The following is a 22,626-nucleotide window of genomic DNA, read 5'->3' as shown; positions in this document are numbered from 1 at the left end:
ACAGCTCCAACATGATGTGTCACAATCCATCAATAAAAAATAAATTATTGCCATTCTCACTTGTCAATGGGCTTGTCTCCACTTCAGCTTGCCTAATGATTGGAAGCTCAAAGGGAACATTTCCAGTCTTTGTGGAGCATGATTATGACTGAGCACACTACTCCCCTATGTGTCTTAGCCAGTAAAAAGATGTAGAGAAAGCAAATTAATTGGATGTTTGTGCCAATGATTAGACCATTCCACATGAATATTAGAGCATCTTATAGCCAGCAAGAAAACTAGCTCAATACTGATGTTTATTTGCTTACTGTAATAATATTAGTGTGTACTCCATTCAAGGTAATAGCATTTATAGCTGCAAAAGAAAACATGAAATATAAAAATATAACTGACTAAAGTGATTTTGGCAAGATAAGAGCCTTCAGAAAGGAGATAAAGAAAAAGATATATGTTTGTATTAAACTTAAAAATATTGCCCATTATCCAAAGGGATCCAGTGGTATATGGAGGTTCCTTATCACCTGCTGGTATATTTCCGACAGCTTCATCTACTGAACCCCAAATGTTGAAAGGAAAATTTGTGCAGGTAGATGCTGTTGCATATCAATATCATTCATTGAATGTCAGAGTTTACTCATTACTCTGCAAACTACAATGATGGTACAGTGTTTGGGGGAGGCTCTGAAAACCAGACAGGAAATATGCTAAAATGTTGCTTTTAATTAAGACTGTCAGATAAGAACTATATAGTAAAACTGCAATGAAGTTACAGATTACCATCTTCAAACTACCACCTGAACCTCCCGTTAAACCTCTGAACTTATCATGCTGCTACGAATGAGGAAGAAACTGGGTTCGGTTCACATTTTAATGTGACCTTGCCTAATTTACACTTGAAACAATATGTGAACCAAAGCACAGCTATCTTTCAAATCCGCACTTTTCTGAATTGTGTGATGCAGTTCTCCAACCAAAAAATGGGTATAAAAACGTATATATTGTTGAAAGTAACATGTTGTTGTTGTTATGTGCCTCCAAGTCGACTACGACTTATGGTGACCCTATGAATCAGCAACCTCCAACAGCATCTGTCATGAACCACCTTGTTCAGATCTTGTAAGTTCAGGTCTGTGGCTTCCTTTATGGAATCAATCCATCTCTTGTTTGGCCTTCCTCTTTTTCTGCTCCCTTCTGTTTTTCCCAGCATTATTACCTTTTCTAATGAATCATGTCTTCATCATTTTAGCTTCTAGTGATAGTTCTGGTTTAATTCATTCTAACACCCAGTTATTTGTGTTTTTCGTGGTCCATGGTATCCGCAAAGCTCTCCTCCAACACCACATTTCAAATGAGTTGATTTTTCTCTTATCCACTTTTTTCACTGTCCAACTTTCACATACATACATAGCAATCCTAACACGCCAGGTGTTGGAATTGATTGCTCCCTACTGCTAGCAGTCAGCTGAGGTACTAGGGGGTTTAAAGTTGCAGGCTCTGTAACAGATAGAGCCCAACGTTTTTAACAAATACCCACAGCCAACTTCCAAGAAAATTACAGCTGAAATTGATATAGACATGGTACTAACGAGAACGGGATATCAGACCTTGGGAATTCCCCTTTCCCAGGTGATTCCCTCAAACAAGCATGGTATACAAAGAAAATAACCCAATTGCTTGCGGAGACGATGGAGGAGATGTGCAGGGAGGAAGAGGATGCCAACCTCGACTGGTCTGTAGACATCAAGCGCAATTTGATAGACTGTAATTATAATGAGGATAACATTAACCTTGCTTGTGAACTGTCGCTGGCGGAGGCGGCATTACAACTAACCTCACCCCATGTACCAACTCAGGATAGCTCAGTCAATAGGAGCAACAAATTAAGCTCCCAGCATCCATCACAACAGTCCTTTTATGAAAACCATGTAACTAATCAGGAATCATCAGTGCACTCTGCCCCCCCCGACTACAGAGGGCCCCTCAATCGATGGATGGCTCTTCCTGATTTCAAAAGACATTGAGTTAATAAAATCCTTTTTGGATAAAAGTAATAACCTGTTAACTACCCTCACATAGCAATCGGAAATACCATGGTCTGAATGATCCTGACTTTGGTGTTCAGTGATACATCTTTGCATTTGAGGACCTTTTCTAGTTCTCTCACAGCTGCCCTCACCAGTCCTAGCCTTCATCTAATTTCTTGACTATTGTCTCCATTTTGGTTAATGACTGTGCTGAGGTATAATCTTTGACAAGTTCAATGTCCTCATTGTCAACTTTAAAGCTACATAAATCTTCCGTTGACATTACTTTAGTCTTTTTGACGTTCAGTTGTAGGTCTGCTTTTGTGTAACATATTACTTTCATGTATATGTATATTAGGCAAAATTACATACAAAACTGTGAAAATTAGGAGAAATTTGCTTTAAGCATTATATCTAACAAAGTATCCCATTTCCAATTCCATGCCCCCCTCCAATCTGCTCTGGAGGGTTGGGGAGAAAACCCAGAACAGATTTGGGGAACTTGTGGAGAGGAAAGGGAGTATCCTGCCCAGAACATGGGATGGAGATGAGGCTGGAATTAATTCTTGCTTTATTAGAGTAACGATTACATCAAAAGTATTGCCAACTCAGAGCACTTCCCTTTGGCGAATGGGTCCTGCTCTTGCGTCGCCTCAGACACATCCTGGATGGCCAGCAACTCCTTTTCCCACATGGTGTAGTTTTGTTCTGGTCAACCTCCGCAAGAGTAGGCACAGGGTCTTAAACCCCTCCCTTCAGCGCTGGTTGTAAAACCACTGCTCTGATGGCTACGTCAGATGGATCTGTCTCAACCACAAAGGGGCGTGTGGGATCTGCGTGTTGTAGTATGGGCTCTGAGGTGAACCATCCCTTCAACTCTTCAAAGGCTCTTTGTGTGGCTTCCGTCCAGTGAATGGGCCCAGGCATTTTAAATGCATTTTAAATACATTTTAAATATATTTAATATATTTTTAAGTATTTTGATGTGTTAATTGCTTTAGTTGTTTTGATATTGTTTAACGTACTTGTATTTTATATTGTACTTTTATATGTTGTACGCCGCCCAGGGAGCCATTGGTTATGGGCGGTCTATAAATGAAACTAAATAAATAAATAAAATAAATAAACAGTCCATGAGGGGTGCCATCTTGTCGAAGTAATTCATGATGAACATTTGGGGTTCAGTAGATCCTTCTTGGTTCTGGGAGGTTCTGGGAGGTTGCCACATGAGGACACAGTGGACCTTGCCCAGATCCATTTCTACTCCGGCTGGCGAAATGTGATGTCCCAAAAAATCCAGTGTGGTCAAGTTGAAGCTGCACTTTTCCAACTTGGCATAGAGGCCGGAGGCACTGCAACAGTGCCTGCATATGTTTCTCGTGATCCTCTGGGGAGTCTGAATATATCAGAATATCATCCAAATACATGATCATGAATCAATACAAATAGTCCCTAAAGATGTCATTCATGAAGTTTTGAAAGATCCCTGGAGAATTGGATAACCCAAAGGGCATCACCAAGTACTCGAACTGTCCATAGCATGTCTTGAATGCAGTCTTTCACTCGTCCCCCTCCTTTATTCGCACCAGGTTGTAAGCCCCCCTCAAGTCCAGCTTGGTATAGATCTTGGCTGACCTCAATCGCTCCAGTATTTCTGTGATGAGTGGTAGGGGGTAACTGTTGAGGATGGTGATTTGATTCAGCACCCGGTAGTTGTTACACGGATGTAATTCCCCATTCTTTTTTTAAAAACCAACAGCAAGGGTGTTCTTGCTGGGAACTGAGATGGTTGAATGAATCCTCTCTTCAGGTTTGTGTCTAGAAATTCCCTTAGCGCCACCAACTCCGGCTCTGACAGGGAATAGATCCTCCTGGATGGGATGTGTGCCCCTGGCATCAGGTTGATGGCACAGTCGTATGGATGGTGGGGAGGCAATTGGTCAGCTTCCTTTTTGTCAAACACATCCGTGTACTCAAATTGCTTGGGCAAAGGAGTCCCCTCCTGCAGAGCCGCTCCAGCCATGACATCAGAGTCGGGCTTCTTCCTAGGCTGGCAGTGCATATGGCAATATTTCGAGGTGAACACCACCACCGCTTCATCCCAGAATATTGTTGGGTTGTGCTGGATCAACCATGGCATCCCCAACACCACGGGGAAACAGGGCGAGGATGCCACATAGAATGACAGTTCCTCCACATGCCCCGGGATCTCCATCCTTAGCATCTCAGTCGCCCTGGCCACAGTTCCTGACTTTAGAGGCCTTCCATCAATGGTCCCAATGGACAAGGGTTGTGCAAGCATCTGAAGGGGTATGCCATGCTTGTGGGCAAAGTCACAGTCCATGAAACTTGATGAAGCTCCACTGTCACTCATGGCCTTGACTTGGAAACTCTGCCACATGGGCAGTCAGTTGAACCAGCATGAGTAGAGCGGCTTGCGACAGAAGGGGCTGCTAATGAGGCCACTTCATTGACTTGGCTCCCAACTCTTTGACCTCTACGAGAGCTGGGATCTGGAGTTTTCTGGCACTGGGGCCTTTTCGGTTTTGGAAGGGCATCCTCGGGCCAGGTGCCCCCCTTTTATGCAGTATAGCCATAGCTCCTCCCTCCTGGGCTTCTCCTTTTCCTCCTCGGATGTGGTCATGCTCTGCCAATTTGCATGGGTTCCACCCCTGACGAGTTCGAGGTTCCCACGCTAGGAGGATAGCGGATGTAAGGGAGAGGTAGAGGTGCCTGGGAATAGATTGGCTCCGCTTTGTGCTCTAAACGGTAGCCCTCGAGATGACTGTGAATCTGCAAACACAACTGGATCAACTCCAACAAAGTCCTGGGGGTGTGTGCGCTAACTCGTCCAGCACCTCCGAACTCAGACTATTCCGATAAAAGTACATCAATGCCGGGTTGTTGTATTCAGTCTCTTGGGCTAAGACACGGAAAGTATTAGTGTAGATCCCCATGGATCCCTTCCCTTGTTTCAGAGTTCCTAGCTGACAGGCGACCATCTCCTTCCGTTGAGGATTGCGGAACATTTCATTCATGGTGGCGACGAAGGCGGTATATTGACCCAGGATGGAGTCATTCCTGATCAAGTACAGGGTGGCCCATTTGGCGGCCTCCCCTTCCAGAGGACTGCTTGACATACGCGTGTGTATAGTTCACACTGGGCAAGGAACGTGGCGAACTGGTAACTCTGGCCACCATAACAGGAGGTATCCCCGCAGGAGACTTGATTCTGGCAGGCAGTGCAGCCGTTGGTGCCGCACCTCCCTGGGCGATCAGGGCTTGAAGGTTCTGGTTCTCGAGTTGTAAGTTCTGGGTCACGGCTTGGAGGTTCTGGAGCTCGGTGTACAAGGCTTCGATGGTCACTGGGAGTCCCCCTTCGGCAGTGGTGCTAGTCTCCACATTGTCAGTCATGGGAGCATTGAGGAAGAGAGATGGTGGCTGAGTCAAGCTGTCCTGCCCAGAGCGCGAGACACGAGACGGAGACGAGGCTGGAATTAATTCTTGCTTTATTAGAGTAACGGTTACATCAAAAGCAGTGTGCTTCATAGACCTGTCTATGCTAATTCACTACTGTCTCTACCTGAGCTATCAAGGCATGATCTGCAGTGTGTGGAGTAAGTTGACTCAGCACCCCAATCAGGGGTGCTGCCTTAAATAGGAAAGGTCTTCGCCCGTAATCTTTGACTCCTCCGAAGTACCACCTTCTGACTATCCCGCTTCTCTTGTCGTCTCATGTGGGGTGAAGGGGGACCATCCTCTGGCTGTACATCTGGCAGCTCAGGCTTGCTAGGTGCCAACTCAACCTCAGGGGGCGGGGAGCAGGTTGGCGGGGAAGAGTTTGAAGTGCCAGGCAGGGAATCCCAGGGGGGTGGAGTTGGCACACATGGGGTCACTTCCCAATGGCTCTGTTGGAGCTCTTGAAGACGGAGCGGGATCCGTATTGATGGGAGGGCTGTCCGTGGGAACTTGTGGGCTGTCAGCATCTCCCCCTCCCTCAATGCCCTTGAAAGCCTCATCCTCCTCTGACACCTCTCCCTGGTCTACCTGGGGGAGCTGGGGCTCAACAGGGAGAGAAATACGAATTACTGAGGCTTGGGAATATCAACCAGAACAATCAAGATACGCATCCTTGAGAAGTGCTTGGGAATTTTGTTGTGGTGGCAAAGGTGATAAGCCTGTGGCATAACCCAATGCAAGTGGTGATTCTCTATGAAGCATGGGTGTTAGGGAGACTTAAAGTGCTGTTTATACGAGAACCCATCCTGTGGCCATGCTTTGCCACCCCTGCCCCTTTTCTGCCTGAAAGTGCTTCCCTCCAGGGGTTTTTACTGCTGGCCATGGAGTCTTACTTGAAGAATAGTTGTGGGGAAGTGCTTTGAGATAGAAATGTGCAGTCAGATTAGCAAAATTCAGCTCACCGTCTCACCCACTCATGCTGTGCTCTGCTCCTACTTTATAAGGAGTCAGCAGCAACCTGATTGTAAGACATGCTAGCATCACAGCTAGTTTGGCCCTGAGCTGATGTGAAATGTTGACAAATATTTATCTGTTGTGAAAAATGGTTAGCAATAGAATGTTTGCAGTACTGAGACTGAGGACTAGAAACTTAGCGGGGGTCCCATGAGATAGGAAAGCTAAGGGGAAGGAAACCAAGAGGCAGGGGCTGAAAAAAGGAGGCAAAGGGGACTGTGGACTGAAAAACAAGGCTCTGAAGGGAGGGATGATAGAGGAAACTGGCATATTTCACACATCCCATGATGGTTTTAATATGTTTTATGTATTCATCTGTCTGGGGAACTGTGATGACAGAAAAAGTCTCATCTGGCAAAATGTTCCCTTCTATACAAACTCTAAAGGTCTATGAGTTTGTTAGGATATAGAGATGGCAAACATATGCTCCCTGGTTCTCTGGCCCACAGCCTTAGCCCCTATAGACTGACTGAGAAATGTGCTTAACCTCGAACCTACTGCAACAAAAGAATGTCATACACCAAAATGCTTGCAAAGATGAGTTCTATCATATGCAAAAAGTCTCCTAGAATTGCCACCCTGAAGTTCCCCACTGGAGCTCAAATGTTGACTCCCCCAATTTTAAAACAAAAAAATATCAACTTATTTTAGCCATAGTGCATCTTGAATTGCAATATATATTCAAAAGAATTATATAACAATTAGAAGCATGAGGTATGTTCTTTCAGATAGGGTTGAATTCATTCCTCTGTCATAGTTTTTTCAAGAAATACTGAGTTGTGTACAGAAGAGAATGAAAAAAATAACACAATACCATAAAAGGGGGTGCGGGCAGTTGAGGCTGGGCTAGTGGGGCAGTGCCCCATCAATATTGAGTGTACCTTCAGCTACCCCACACATGCCTGCCTTCTTACTTATAACTAGTTCAGGGGGTGACCGTGACTGTCAGCTTCCTGCTCTGCCTCAGTCTCAGTGTTGTCCCTGCAGAATACATCAGGGAGGAGGATGTGGACCAGGGCTGATACCAGAGGGCAGCCAGGTCAGGCCTTGGCCGAGAGGCCCCTGAAGAGCCCCTCCTTTGGGTGGGTGGGTAGGTAGCACTTCCATTCTGCAATCCACGGCAGTGTCAGTTCCCAACCCTGCTCGGATCGCAGTGCAGGAGCTCCCAGGCATCCCCCTACAACTGTGCAGGCCCACAATGCCTGCTTGCACGCTCCACCTACCTCTCCCATTGAGGTGAATGCTGGCCATGCTGTACGTATGCATGTTATCAACTAAGGTGGCGGTGGAGGCATCAACCCCTTACAGAAGCCTCAGCCGCCATCTTGGTTGAGGGCAGGCATGTGCACACAGTGCAGCCAGCATTTACCACAGCGGGAGAGGTAGGGGAGGGCAGGTGCCATGGGTCCAGGGCAGGCTGGCGCCCAGGGGCCCCATAATGCCTGGTGCTGGCCCTGATGGGGACAAAACTAGAACTAGTTGGCTCTGCCTGTCAATGGCTCTGGCTTCACCTACTGTTGGGATCCCTGCCTTCCACCCCACCCGTCCCAATGAGCACTAGCCACTACTGGATGTGGGGGATTTTCTGGGGCAAGGGGCATTCCAGAAGCCTTTTTGTATGTCTTCCCAAGCATTTTTATGCATAATATACTTCTGTTGCAATAAGTTGGAAGTTAAATCACAGATTAAGTGGACTAGCAGCCTTCTTTCTTCAACTCCATCACCCATTAACTGTCTGTAATTTACAGCACCTGTTGCTTCTGCTCACACTGTCTTACTTCCTTTAAGTACCCTGATTCTCAGTGACTTATCTTGCTTGTCTAGCACTTCTGTCTCTCCTGCTCCTTACCATTCTGCCTCTCTTCCTCTTCACTTTTCTGCCACCAGCATATAACCATTTCTGAACTTTGGCCTGTAAGGATCTAATCCTGACCTGATCCTGTAGGCTGTTCTTATGTTCTTATAATCCCCATCTCTTCTGTCCTTCTGTTCTTACTTGAATATAATTGTGGGGGAATGGTTTCTCTGGATTGTGACCTATAATTATAATGGTCCAACATTACTATATTTTTAGCCATCTCAGTGGCTGCTGATCTTGAATGTCTTAATGTGACTTTAGAGGCTACATGCAAAAAGAGAGGAGTCAATAACCATTCTTCTTTATTATTAGGACACATGCTTTAAAAAGGCAAGTTATTGCATTGTATATGCTAGATTATCTGTAAGGTTTGACTTATTAATTTCATTAATATTTCATTTTAAAAAGCATTTATCCTCTTTTTAAATAGTTGCATTTTATTATTATACTTCAGAAACTCTAGAAAATTCTAATTTTTAAGAGGTTAAATAAATTATACCTTTCTATATACATACATATTATAACACTAGTTTGGGTTTAGATTTGTTCAATATAGTTATAGTTTATCTAATTTTAAGAGGGAAAAGGCAAATACATAAAATGAAATATGCTATAACTTAATTGTAATTTCAGTGCTGCTACTTTTCATCAGATCTTTTAGAAACAGTGAATTAAAAATAAATTTACTGTATTTGGCATTTGAAGAAATTATTTTGAGTTTTGAATTGTTTGGCCCTCTGAGGTGAAATGACAGCATAAATATCTTGCATAAAAACCAAGATCATCACTCTTTTTCACTGCCTGTCAAGCTGTTTGTGCTTAACCAAGCATTTATTTATCAGTTCTTAATGGTAAAGCCATACAAGGTTACTACACCGGAGAGGAAAATATGTAAGACAGGCTTTTTAATTAATCACAAGGAGGGTTCAAGAAGGTCTAGTTTTTGCATGTAGAAAAATTTATGAAGTCTATTCCAAGTGTGGATCAGTAAAACTGCATCTAATGTGTTGTTTCTTTCAAGTTTTTGTGCTCCAGCTTTTGAGGGGTTAAACTTGGCATTCTGTGCTTAAGCACACAAAGAAAAGTATATGGTGAGATTTGTCTACCCACTATGAATATGTATCATTACAATCCAGGAAGTGGCTGACAGAGCAAAATATAAGAGTTTAAAATTAAACTCGGGAAACATAGGAGCTGTTTTATATGAAGTGAGACTATTTGTCCATCGCAAGCTTTGTCTACTCCTCCAGACTTTCCAAAACTGGTGAAAACTTCAGATTTTTTTGACTTGATTTTCCAGGCGTCTCCAAGCTATGAAACAGGTTGAGTGAAGGCTAGAGCGCAAGTGGCAAAAAACTTAATGAGAACTTGATTGGACATGCACTAGAGTGTAGTGTGGTGGTGAAAGCAGCAAAGAAGGTTACTCAAATCCTCAAGTAACCAGCAAGCAGAGCTTGTCTGTGTGATGAAGGGACTGTTGACACCTGTTCCCGGGAAGAGAGTGTTGGAACAGTTGGAGGCCTGCTGTGACAAATTGGGCAGGCACTTTGAGGATCAAATTGCTGGACTCTGTGTTGAGCTGAATGCTATCATTATTGCAGAGCCAGGTGAAGTGTCCAACACACCTTCTTTCCCAATCTTGTGGGATCCGTTTCAGTTCATGAGGCTGGAAGACATGGACAAGGTACTTGCAGTAATTCGGTCCACAATATGTTGCCTTGACCCCTACTCATCATGGCTAATTAAAACTAACTGAGGGGGGCTGGCCTGCTGGGTCTAGGGAGTTTATATGTGGTGGTGGTGCCTGACACTTTGAAGCAGGCAGTACTGTTGTAGCTCCTAAATAAGCCCTCCATGGACCCTGAGATAACTGACAACTATCACCTGGTCAGTGATTCCACTTTTTGGCCAGGTTGTTGAGTGGAGTACCTGGGAATGCACATATTTAGGGATGGGATCCATTGTCCTTGCCGGTTTGAAAGCATTCCATTCACCTAACAGGCCAGTATTGATTCAAGTTTGTTCTTTGTCTGCTAGAAGCTGTTAATATCAATACTTTGAAAGGAAATATCGATAAATGAAAGGAAATAGTGATAAAATTATCATTGTTAATATTGATATTTTAGAGGCAGATTTTTTTTAAAAAAAACCTGTTTTTGAAAATAGCTGCTGAAAATTGCTACATAAAAATCCAATCTGCAACGATAGAGAAAGCCCTGAACAACTCAGGACCAGATTGCCTGAAAGATCACTTGCTCCTGTATAAATCTGTAAGATTACTTAGATCATCTGGGGAAATTCTACTCATGGCACTGAAACCTATAGAATATCATAGGTCAGTGACCCAAAAATGGGCATTTTCTGTTGTTGCACTTTTCTATGGATTGCCCTCCTTTCTGCCATACTTGAAGCAGCAACCATTGCTTGCTTCAGATGTTTTGTACAGACTTATCTTTCTGCCCAGGCTTATCCAACTTTTCTTTCTAAATTAAAATCAAAGCAACTTACAAAAAACTATTAAAATACAGTAAAATTTACTAAATTTTCACATAGTAAAACCATGACTGGTATAAAAAAATTTAGTGTAAAAACAGGGAGGCAGAGGGAGCCAACCAAACCTCTGTAGGAAAAGAGTTTCATACCCTGGGTGCTGTTGTAATAGAAAAGGCTCTCTCTTACATCACAACCAGTTGTACTTCCAAAGTGGTGGGTGAGAAGGATTTTATGGGAAAGGCAGTCCTGCAAACAACATGGTCCCAAGATGTTTAGGGTTTTGTGGGTAAGTACCAGCACTTTGAATTGTACCTAAAATCACTCTTTCCTCAGTAGTCACTAGTGACCCATACTCTCAATTATTTCCCCTTCCTACGGAAGCTACATATGAGAATCTCCAACAGCACTGTCTGGGTTTTTACTGCCTAGTTTTCCTGGATCCTCTTCCTTCCTTCCTTCCTTCCTTCCAGTTGTATAGGCCTGCTCTAGCCTCCCTGACCCTGCATTTCAACAGCTGGCCCATGAACTAAATTAAGTTCATTGAATCTCTGCTCATTGTAGTTTCTCCCACTCAGACACCTTAGGGAAACCTCGGCTGCCATCTTCGTTGATGGCAGGCATGCACACACAGCACAGGCAGCATTCACCAAGGGGAAGGTAGGTAGATGGGGAATGCGTGCGTGTGCCGGGCCCCGGGGCAGGCTAGTGCCCAAGGCCCCCGGCATGCCTGGCGCCAGGAGGAATGAGATGCAGAGGCATTGGATTGTTGCAGAATAAAGCCATTCAGAAGTATGTAAGTTTATAAAATGCCATGAAATACTTATGGCATGGGTATTTGTATATATTGAGCAATTAAAAAGGGAAAGATCTGTCAGTGGTTAGATGGATTTTATTTTTTTAGTGTGTAACTTTTGTTGGAAGCATCAATTGAGTTTTAGAAAATTCGTTTATATATATATTTAATTAAAATGCTTTCTTTTAATAGTTCTTAAGCGTTTTGATGCACAGACTATGTAATTATGATCTTTAGAATGATTAGATAAATGCTTGCTTTATCATTTACTTTTCCTGCAACTGTGATTTTCTGCAGGTTATTTTAATCTTGGGAGGGATATTTTGTGTTACGTGTACCCTTCCCCTCCATCCACAAAATGCTTTCTGTGTGGAATATGTTTAAGTATGCATGCTACTTCTACTGTTGGATAATACTGTAATAGTACTGTTAAAATCAACCAAAGAAAGGGAAATTAGTTTGTTTTTGTTGTAGATGAAACTAAATGGTTCATTTGTTGACCAAAAGTAAATTACAGACTAGCAAAAATGACAAAAAATGTGGGTTGGGTCTTTTGTGTGAGGAAATTACCTGAAAAATTACTGTGTTAGGTACACTAAGCATGGTATTATCAGAACTCTGCTTCACTGCCACAACATAAAGAGAGAGCTCCCAGCAAATTTGAGAAAATAAGGAGGTTACAGAAGAAGCAATTAAAAGAGAAAAGCCTTTTTAAAAAACAAAAACTACAGTAGACTCCTCTTTCCTCAGCACTCATGCAGTCAAAGATGGCTGGGTTCTCAGGCTTATAGAACTGTATCAAGCATAAGCTACTTATATGGAATAAGTCTTTCCAATGTTTGCTTGAAATTTTCTCGCTAGCAATTGTGCTTATAGAGCATTAACTTCAATAAAAACTACATAGCAGAATACTCTGTTAAGTACTATTATATATAAAATTAGAACACAAGGCAAGGAAATACAAAAGTGAGCTGTTTCTGCCTCTGTTGGCCAGCCTGGTTGTCTGTTCTAGAAAAGTGGCAAACTAACAAAGTAGCCTGGTATGCCATTCTGGCTGTTGCTGAGGAAGGTCTCAAATCCTAACATAGCCTTAGAAGTATGAATCAAGTGTCCTTTCTATATTGCAGTATTTACTGGAGATAAGATCCAAGGTTAGGGCCTTCATGCCATTACTAAGAAAAAGTTTCTTATGACCAATGGTTAAAATAATAAATTTATTCTAAAATTTACTAAGAATATAATAGCAAACTTTAACTTAATGACTGGGAGAAAGATTTTGTTGGGAGATAACTTCCTTGAACAGGAGTAGTTTATTTTAATTCATTACATATTTCATATGACGGTCCACACTGTGACTCCAGGAAGAGTGTGAAGTATTAATGCAGTCTACACTATAAATGCAGTTTTCCATTGTACTTTGGAGTACTTTTATCTCTCAGCAGCCATATAGCATAGGAAAGAACGGCAGGTGTCAGCCCTCATGTTCCAGTCTAGGAGTGCTACAAATACTTGTACCACCTGTACTCTCACCATACATCTAAAACCAACTCCCTTGGGGCAGGGGGTAGACATGAAGAACAGCCTCAGATGATGAATGTAGGGTTGGTAGGTTTAAGTGAGGAGAGGTGGTCCCTCAGGTATTTGTTGCGCTGTGTGTAGTTGTGTTGCTTAATTTTGTTTAAAAGCAGCACCACAGAAGCAGACAGTAACAGCAGATGCTGAAATGCGAGTGTGCCAGCGTGTGCTTTTGCCTAAGAAAGCAGGCTTTTACCCTGCATCAGCATCACTGATACTGGAGACTTAGTAAAATAAGAAAAGCTACTTTATTTATAGAAATACATAGTAGATAGAAAAGGCATACCTAGTTCTAACTAACTAGCTAAGCTGTAGGTGTAACGCCCAGGTGTAGGAGTTAGCCCCATGCTTGGAGAGAGAGCAGAGACAAAGGGATGTCTCCTCTCTCCTGGACAGCCAGAGGACAAAGGAGTGGAAAGGGCAGAAGGAGGAGGGGCAGGTAAGCTTCCCTAAAGACATAACAGTCTAGCGACAGAAGGAGGTCAGTCAGAGCATCACAGGTAAAGGTAATCAAGCCTATCCATCTGAAGGACCCTAGCTCTATCTTCCTTCTGGAGCACAAACAAAAGAACAAAACAGGAGTTGCTCTTGCCCCACTTCCAACAGTATTGAGGTCTTGAGCCATATAAGGCTTTATAGATTTCAAAACCAGCATTTTGTATTAAACTGATTAGCGGCAAATTGGGAAACTCCACTTCACTTCTTGTTCCACAATACAGTGGATTTTTTTAAAGTATATATTTCATTCTTTTGAAACCATTCTTTACTTATCTTGGGGTGTTCTTCCAGAATCCTTGCACAGGCTTTCTAAAATCATTATTCCAGACAATAACCCTCGTTTAAATTACCTTGCCCAATTAAAGATTGAGCATTACCCACCAGAATGCCAGGTCATTCTACAGCTGTTGCCAGAGAAGTATTTTGTCCTTGAGCTGCTACATGACCCTTGATGTCCATGTTCATTTATCATTGTGCATTAAACTCTCATTCCTGTTCAAAACATCATCATCATTATCAGCAGCATTTTTATTGCTCTCTAAACCATTAAAGATCATATAGCTGTATAAATATATAGTCACAAAATCAAAAGATCAAAAGTTGAAATCATGACATTGGAAGCACAGTGCTGCTGAGTCTTCTACTTCAGCACTTTGTATTCCAGTCTCTAGGTTGGTAAGTTTGCTAATCATCCATATCTGAGCTTGCATCTAGAGTCTAGAAAGAAGAAAATGTTGTTGCTTATTTGTAGCTTTTGTTCTTCACATGGGCCTCTAATGGTCATGCATCCTGCCTTTCATCCCTACTGTAGAAACTTGGTCTCTATTCTGCAGCTCCATGTTGGTCAAGTGAACATGGAATAGTTGGTATGCTCCATATTGCTGAAATGTATAAAGTGCTGAAAGTATATTTAACCTCGGAAGGGGAAGGAGTGGTCCATAAATGTTGTTATGTGCCTTCAAGTCAATTATGACTTATGGCGAACCTATGAATCAGCAACCTCCAATAGCATCTCTTATAAACCACCCTGTACATATCTTGTAAGTTCAGGTCTGTGGCTTCCTTTATGGAGATTGGGAATACCATGGTCTGAATGATCCTGACTTTAGTGTTCAGTGATACATCTTTGCATTTGAGGACCTTTTCTAGTTCTCTCATAGCTGCCCTCCTAGTCCTAGCCTTCGGATGTCTTGACTATTGTCTCCATTTTGGTTAATGACTGTGCCAAGGTATTGATAATCCTTGACAAGTTCAATGTCCTCGTTGTTAACTTTGTTGTTGTTATGAGCCTTCAAGTCAGCGACCTCCAATAGCATCTGTCATGAACCGCCCTGTTCAGATCTTGTAAGTTCAGGTCTGTGGCTTCCTATATGGAATCAATCCACCTTTGTTTGGCCTTCCTCTTTTTCTACTCCCTTCTGCTTTCCCCAGCATTATGGTCTTTTCTAGTGAATCATGTCTTCTATGTGTCCAAAGTATGATAGCCTCAGTTTCATAATTTTAGCTTCTAGCGATAGTACTGGTTTAGTTTGTTCTAACGCACCCAATTATTTGTCTTTTTCACAGTCCATGGTATGCGCAAAGCTCTCCTCCAACACCACATTTCAAATGTTGATTTTTCTCTTATCTGCTTTTTTCACTGTCCAACTTTCACATCCATACATAGAGATTGGGAATACCATGGTCTGAATGATCCCGACTTTAGTGTTCAGTGATACACCTTTGCATTTGAGGACTTTTTCTAATTCTCTCACAGCTGCTCTCCCCAGTCCTACCCGTCTTCTGATTTCTTGACTATGGTCTCCATTTTGGTTAATGACTGTGCCACGGTATTGTTAATCCTTGACAAGTTCAATATCCTCATTGTCAACTTTAAAGTTACATAAATCTTCTGTTGTCATTGCTTTAGTCTTTTTGATGTTCAGCTGTAGTCCTGCTTTTGTGCTTTCCTCTTTACCTTTCAACAGCATTCGTTTTAAATCGTTACTGGTTGCTGCTAGTAGTATGGTATCCTCTGCATATCTTAAATTATTGATATTTCTCCCTCCAGTTTTCACACTTCCTTCATGTTGGTCCAATCCTGCTTTCCATATGATATGTTCTGTGTATAGATTAAATAAATAGGGTGACAAAATACACCCCTGTCTCACACCATTTCCAATGAGGAACCAATCGGATTCTCCATATTCTGTCCTTACAGTAGCCTCTTGTCCAGAGCATAGGTTGTGCATCAGGACAATCAGATGCTGTGGCACCCTCATTTCTTTTAAAGCATTCCATACTTTTTCATGATCTACACAATCAAAGGCTTTGCTGTAATGTATAAAGCACTGGGTGATTTTCTTCTCCTTGGTCCGTTCCATTATCCAACATATGTTTGCGATATGATCTCTGGTACCTCTTCCCTTTCTAAATCCAGCTTGGATGTCTGGCATTTCTTGCTCCATATATGGTAAGAGCCTTTGTTGTAGAATCTTGAGCATTACTTTACTTGCATGGGATATAAAGGCAATAGTTCGATAATTACTGCAATCCCTGGAATCCCCTATCTTTGGAATTGGGATGTATATTGAACACTTCCAGTCTGTGGGCCATTGTTAGTTTTCCATATTTCTTGACAGAGTTTAGTAAAAATTTGGACAGATTCAGATTCAAGTAGCTTGTAGCAACTCTATTGGTATGCCATCTGTTCCTTGTGATTTATTTCTTCCAAGTATTTTAAGAGCAGCTTTCACCTCACATTCTAGAATTTCTGGTTCTTCATCATACGGTTCCTCCATGAATGAGTCTGTCATCGTGGCATCTCTTTTATAGAGTTCTTCAGTGTATTGTTTCCATATTCCTTTTATTTTATCTTGGTCAGTTGCTGTGCTCCCCTGTGGATTATTCAACATCCCTACTCTTGGCGTGAGGGAATTAAAATGGAGGGGAATGGGACATTTTCAAAGGCAACTACAAATATTTTATGCAGGAAATGAGAAATTAAGAAGAAATGGGGTTGTTTTAATAGTGAAGTGATGTAGCAAAAGCAATTAGGAGCTACAACGCAAGGTCTGAGCAAGTTATATATCCATGAGATTTAACGGGAAACCTATTAACATAACTGTCATCCAAGACTATGCTCCAACTGCAAACGCAGAAGAAGAGGAATTGGAAAGATTTTACACAAAAGTACAGGAAGAAACTGGCCCAAGGTCACCCAGTGCGCTTTATGGCTATGTGGGGATTCGAACCCTGGTCTCCCAGGTCGTAGTCCAGCACCTTAACCACTATACTTTGTGTCAAAATTATTTCCATCACAATCATTCTAATTAAAGTTGTTGTGATAAATTTTCATAGCATTTGCACAGCATGATGGCTACACTAGTCATAAACAAAATATTCAATAATGGCACCCTAACTTGATCCAAGCATCTCTAGTACCTATTTGGACAGCAGATTTAATTTATTTTAATCTTTGAATTTTTAAAATTTAATCTTAAATATTCTAAAATTCTACAGCCTGTGCCAGTTATAGGTTTAAAAGACCTATCTAAAAGCCACATTGCTGTACATTTGAAATAACAGGTTGAAAGTTGGCTGTTCGACTGATGGAACCAGTATTCTAAAATGAATGAATTCATATTACTTGAACTGATACATTACTGAATTTTGCCAGCTGCTACTGGCAAAACAATGGTTATGCATTTTGGATATGCTAATAAAGGCATGTTCCATTCTGGACATCTCTTGAGTTATAAATATTGAGTCCCTTCTTCCATTCATACATAGAAACATGCTTTTTATTCATTTTGGAACATTAATGATAATTTGTTGCCTGGCATCCTGCTGTATGATATGCTTTTAAGTTACTTTAAACACAGGAATGCAATCATTTCTAAGAAACAAGCAATTTATACTTGATAAGCTTCCAATATTTCATATTTCTGTGTACATTGGCAAAACTGGGCAAAATATGGGCTTTTTAATTTTGGGAGAAAAAATAGTTCCAAATGTGATCTTGGGCCCAATATCAACATAAGACCTATAACTCAGTAAAGGACACTAAAAAGTAATTGGCCCTAATCCAGCTTTAGTTACAGGCAACTAGTCATGCATAACAATGGGTGACCCTAACTGCAGATGCACTTCCCTACTTACAGAAAAAGATGCATATAACCACTTTAAGAGGGCTTAGATGGGGATATGCATTCAGAAATACACCATCAACATGCATGGAAGGCTCTTTCTGCATAAGGATTTCTTTTAAGTAAATGAACATATTTTACATAAAGAGTATATTTAGCATCCACAAGCAATATATTTATGTTTGTGCCAAAATCAGGTATTTTAAATGCTTTCTCTTAGTCCTTTTAGTTGCCTTTTTTAAAGAATATACTTAAAATAGCCAACAAATCATATTAAAATACTTTGTAGTGCTCAAAATGTGTGTCAAAATTCAAACAAAGGTTACAATACTGGTTCTTGGATTTGTTCTAAGTGACATATTAGGGGACAAAAACATGGTTGGATGCTCTAGTCATAGTATATATAAAAGCAAGAAACAAACAGCTATAATAGTAATATATAGAACCAATATTTTATATCAAATAGTATTGTATTGTAGAGGTGAAGCAATGTCATATAATACTCCCTGGTATTCTGGGGAACTGCAGACAATGAAACATGCTAGAGTGCCAGGGGTGTAGAACTCATTCCAAGGCTAACCAAGCACTAGTTAGACTGCATAATTGCATCTACCATGTGGCACTAAGGGTAGTGAAGAAGTCTTACTATGCTGCCTCTTTTGTGTCCTCAAGTAATAATCCAGCAGAGCTATTCTGGGTCATCCATCTGCTGGTAAGGACAAGCCCCTGGAGGCAACAAAGGTCTGCTGTGACTATCTGGCTCATCATTTTGAGGATGAAGTTGCTCAACCCCATGGCTATTTAGATGCCACTGTTATGGTTGCAGTTCCAGTGGAGGTGTCCAATGCTGTATCTTCTTCTTGTGGGATCAATTTCAGTTTATGCAACCTGATGACATGGACAGGGTGTTTGCAGGCATGGTGTCCAGCTACTTACGCTGTCTGTTATGGCCGGACAAATCAAGTCAGGAAGTTGACAGGGTGGGTCCAGGGTGTGTTGATTGCTTCATTGCATGAGAGGATAGTGCCCACCACCTTAAAAGAGGTAGTGGCACTCAACTACTGAGAAAGCCTGCCCTGGACCTATTGCCCAGTTGTAAATATCTCATTTCTGGGAAAGGTGATTGAGAGGGTTATGGATGAGAAACTGCTGCCATTCCTGAATGAGACTGATGATCTAGCTCCATTCCAGTCTGTGTTCAGGCCTGGATTCAGGACCAAATCAGCCTTGGTCACTGATGGGTGATCTTTATAAAGAGAAGGCCAGGGATCTACTCCAGCCCTGCTCCTTCTGCTCAGTCTCTCAGTGGCTTGACCATGGTATCCTTCTGGACTGACTCTGTAGGAGGGGTATCAGTGGCACTGTGCTACGATGGCTCCTTTCCTATCTGGAGGGTTGTGTCTAGAGGGTATTAGGGGAGTGTTCCTTGACCCTCTGGTTTTTATACTATAGGGTGCTACAGAACACTGTTCTGTCTCCAATGTTATTCAACATCTACATGAAGCCATTGGGAGAGCTTATTTGAAGTTTTTGAGTGTAGTGTCATCAGTACCCTGATTATACCCAACTCTGTTTCTTTATTTCATCTGAGTCAGGAGAAGCTGTGCAAGCCCTGGACTTGGATGCAGTGGTAGACTGGATGAGGGTCAATAAACTGAGCTTGAATCCTGGAAAGATGGAGGCCTTGTGGGTGGGTGGTTCCTGTGTTGAGGAGATAGATCAATTGTCTGTTCAGGATGGGATTCCACTCCCTCTGAAGGAGCAGGTCTGAAGCTTGGAAGTACTCCTTGATCCATCTTTTTAACTAGAGGTCCAAGTGACCTCTGTGGCCAGGAGTGCCTTCTACCAGCTTCAGCTGCAACTGAATAATTCTTGGACTGGGATTGGCTGACCGCAGTTATTCATGCAGTGGTCCAAGACTTAATTACTATAACATACTTTATGTGGGGCTGCCCTTTCATCTGATCTGGAAAGTGCAGCTAGTGCAGCATTCATTTTGGTGATGGCCATACATCTTTTCAGCTCCCTCCTAAGGAAATATGCATGACCCCATCATTTCTCATCTGGTCCTTAAAGGTCCAGTGTGTCTTAATTAGTGAAATACTATGTGCTGTGCTTTTAAAATATTTTGTTGCTGCTTCTTCTAAATTAGTGGGATTGATGGAGTATTTTATTATTATGTGTGTATTATCCTGAATGCAGGAAAAACCTTCTAAATAAGTAGTAAATAATCCAGAGAATGTAATTCACGTGCAGAGAAAAGTTTCATACCTAGGCTCCAAAGCGCTGATTTGTCCATGCCCTTTAAATACTATAATAATAAATCAGCTGTACTGGGTTTGCAAAAATATGTGTGGGGAAAATATATATCTTATGTAGTATATTTGGCAAATACGTGTGGTATCGGCTTAATGAATGTGTTAATCTTAAGAAATATAAGAATTTTTTGGTTTTGGTTTAATTTCAGATGGGAGATGAAGGAGGAAGAAGATCTAGAAGAGGAGAAAAAAGTGATGTTGGAGCACTTAAAAAAACTTTATCTCATACCAATCTCTCTTGCCTCAGAAGATAATATAGAACAGAGAACTTGACATGAATACTACTTTCATGAAAAATTCTAAAAATCAAAGGTGTGTAAAATCAAACCTGATATCTTGAGAATTGATGGCATTCCAAAGAAATTCTGGGTGACAGAAGGTTTGGCATCCCACTTGTACAAACAAAATTTACCCTTCTTTCTATCCCCATTGCAGATTGGAGGACCCTCCAGAGCAGATTAGGAGGACACAGGTGTGGAGGGAGGAAGGAAGGAGAATTCCATCATGTTCACTGGCGCAATGTTGGATCTTTCACTCTGTATTATTTGTACAAATTTTGGCTTGTTTGTTGGTATTTCTTAGGAACTCCTAGGTATTATATTTTGTTACTTTATATGTTGTTTATTGGTATATAGATTTACCATGTCAATATCTATGGACGACTTAAATAAAAATTCAAAAACTCTCTGTGTGCAAGGCGTAATAGAATACATGGAAATACCGTTTCACATTTTAGTAGAATAGATGAACAGTCTTTAAAATCCATGTAAGAATGGTTTCAAAATCTGAAATATATTTCAAACACAATCTGGCAGCTTTGGCACCTGACTACTAAATTGCCATATTAAGGCTGCAATCCTATTCACACATATCTGGGAGTAAGCCCCATTAAACATACCAGGTTTTACTTCTGAGTAAACATGCACAGGATTACACATCTAGTATGTCTACTGTTTGAACATTCACAAGGCAACATTTCAGTGATCAAAACTTCTCTTTGTTTCTTCCAAGTTCACTCTTCTGAGGAAATGAGAACTGGATCTCCAAAACAGAGGGAGAGGGTTCAGGGACTTTCTTTTTTCCTTAGCTGCGTGCTGGCTGCATGCAATTATTCTAGCCTCTTCTCTTGAAATCCTATAGTCTGATTTGATGCTTTTCTGCACATAGCAGCAGCGGATAAGATGCCTGATGAGTAGCTCTGCCTGACTTAACTAAAATAAGATTCTCCTTTAGGGCTGCCGTTTAAACAGCAAAAACAAATCTTACATGTATATATGTCTCCCTTATATTTACTTTCACACACTGTACATATGAAGTGCGTATTTCTACAAAGGGAAGTACCTAAGGAATATTGAAAGTATCTAATGCCATGACTCACCTTTGATTATACTTAAATCTTCATTATCTTTACATCTTATTATTGCAGAACATTCCTGTTTCTGTCCAAATATCTTATTTGTGAAAACAAAACAAAACAAAGAAGGCTGGGAAGGGTGCAATTTCCTCTTCTGCACTTCCCTCTTCCCCCCTCATTCATCTGTATGAGTACAAATATTTACAATGCTGGATGAGGTGGAACCTTTGTTATATTCCATACTAGAATCCAGGGGCTGCAGGAATGCCAGGGAGGGTTGCCTGTCACACACGGTTGCCTGTCACTACATCTTGTTCAAGCAAAGAAGTGCAACCCTCGGTACATTTATTGTTCATTTTGGTCTGTCATCAGGAAGATGTTTAAGGCCATGTTTAGGCTTCATGTTTTCAGTCACTACCCATATTTCCAAATTATAGTCAACAAATATTTGTTGTTGAAATATGCTCAAATATGCTCAAAAATGGTTGTTAGCACAGTATATAGATACATTTTCATTTTGTTCTTGTCTATTAATCTTTGATTACTCAAATTCAGCTGTGTGCCCCTCTTGTATTTTCTTCCATTCCATTGTCATTTCTCATGAAACTTTTATTTTGAAATATGCTTTTGCATAGTTTATTTCGGTCCTTGTGGATACTACTAAAAGTGATTTTAATTCAAATAATAAAAAAAAGAAAAACAGTTACTTGATAACTTTTGTAATGTAGCAGGGACTGAGGTGGGGAGTCAAAGGTGATGTACTGTCCTGTTCAGAGTGGGATTCACGAGGCTGACATGCAGGTGCAATCAAATCTTGTTTTATTAGAGTAATGGATACATCAAAAGCAGTGCGCTTCATAGAAATATCTAAGCTAGCTCACTAGAAGTCCCTATCTGCACTCTAGACATGCTCTGCAATGCATGTAGAAAGTTGACTCAGCAATGTAACCCAGAGAGCGGCAGTCTTAAGTAGGGAAAGTTTTAGATCGTAATCTCTGACTCCTTCGCAAGTCCTGCCTCTGTCCTGTCCGCTTCTCGCGGCATCAAGAGTGGGGTGACGGGGTGTGTGCTTCCAACAGCTCGTCTGAAAGAACCATCTCCTTAGCAACCGGC

General features: G+C 41.5%; 1 protein-coding gene across 1 annotated transcript in view; it reads left to right on the top strand.

Moving 5' to 3' along the window:
- Positions 1-22,096, top strand: part of KIAA0825 (KIAA0825 ortholog) — a 413,025-nt gene extending 390,929 nt beyond the window's left edge. Inside the window, exons 20-21 of the mRNA XM_061622304.1 lie at positions 20,309-20,471; positions 20,595-22,096. Of these exons, the coding sequence (XP_061478288.1) occupies positions 20,309-20,432 (124 nt within the window). The 3' untranslated portion in view covers positions 20,433-20,471; positions 20,595-22,096. The remainder of the gene's footprint in view (positions 1-20,308; positions 20,472-20,594) is intronic.
- Positions 22,097-22,626: the final 530 nt, after the last annotated feature.

The sequence above is a fragment of the Rhineura floridana genome, chromosome 1 (genome assembly GCF_030035675.1).
Source record: "Rhineura floridana isolate rRhiFlo1 chromosome 1, rRhiFlo1.hap2, whole genome shotgun sequence".
NCBI classification, from domain to species: Eukaryota; Metazoa; Chordata; class Lepidosauria; order Squamata; family Rhineuridae; genus Rhineura; species Rhineura floridana.
This window is presented reverse-complemented; position numbering and strand designations above follow the sequence as displayed.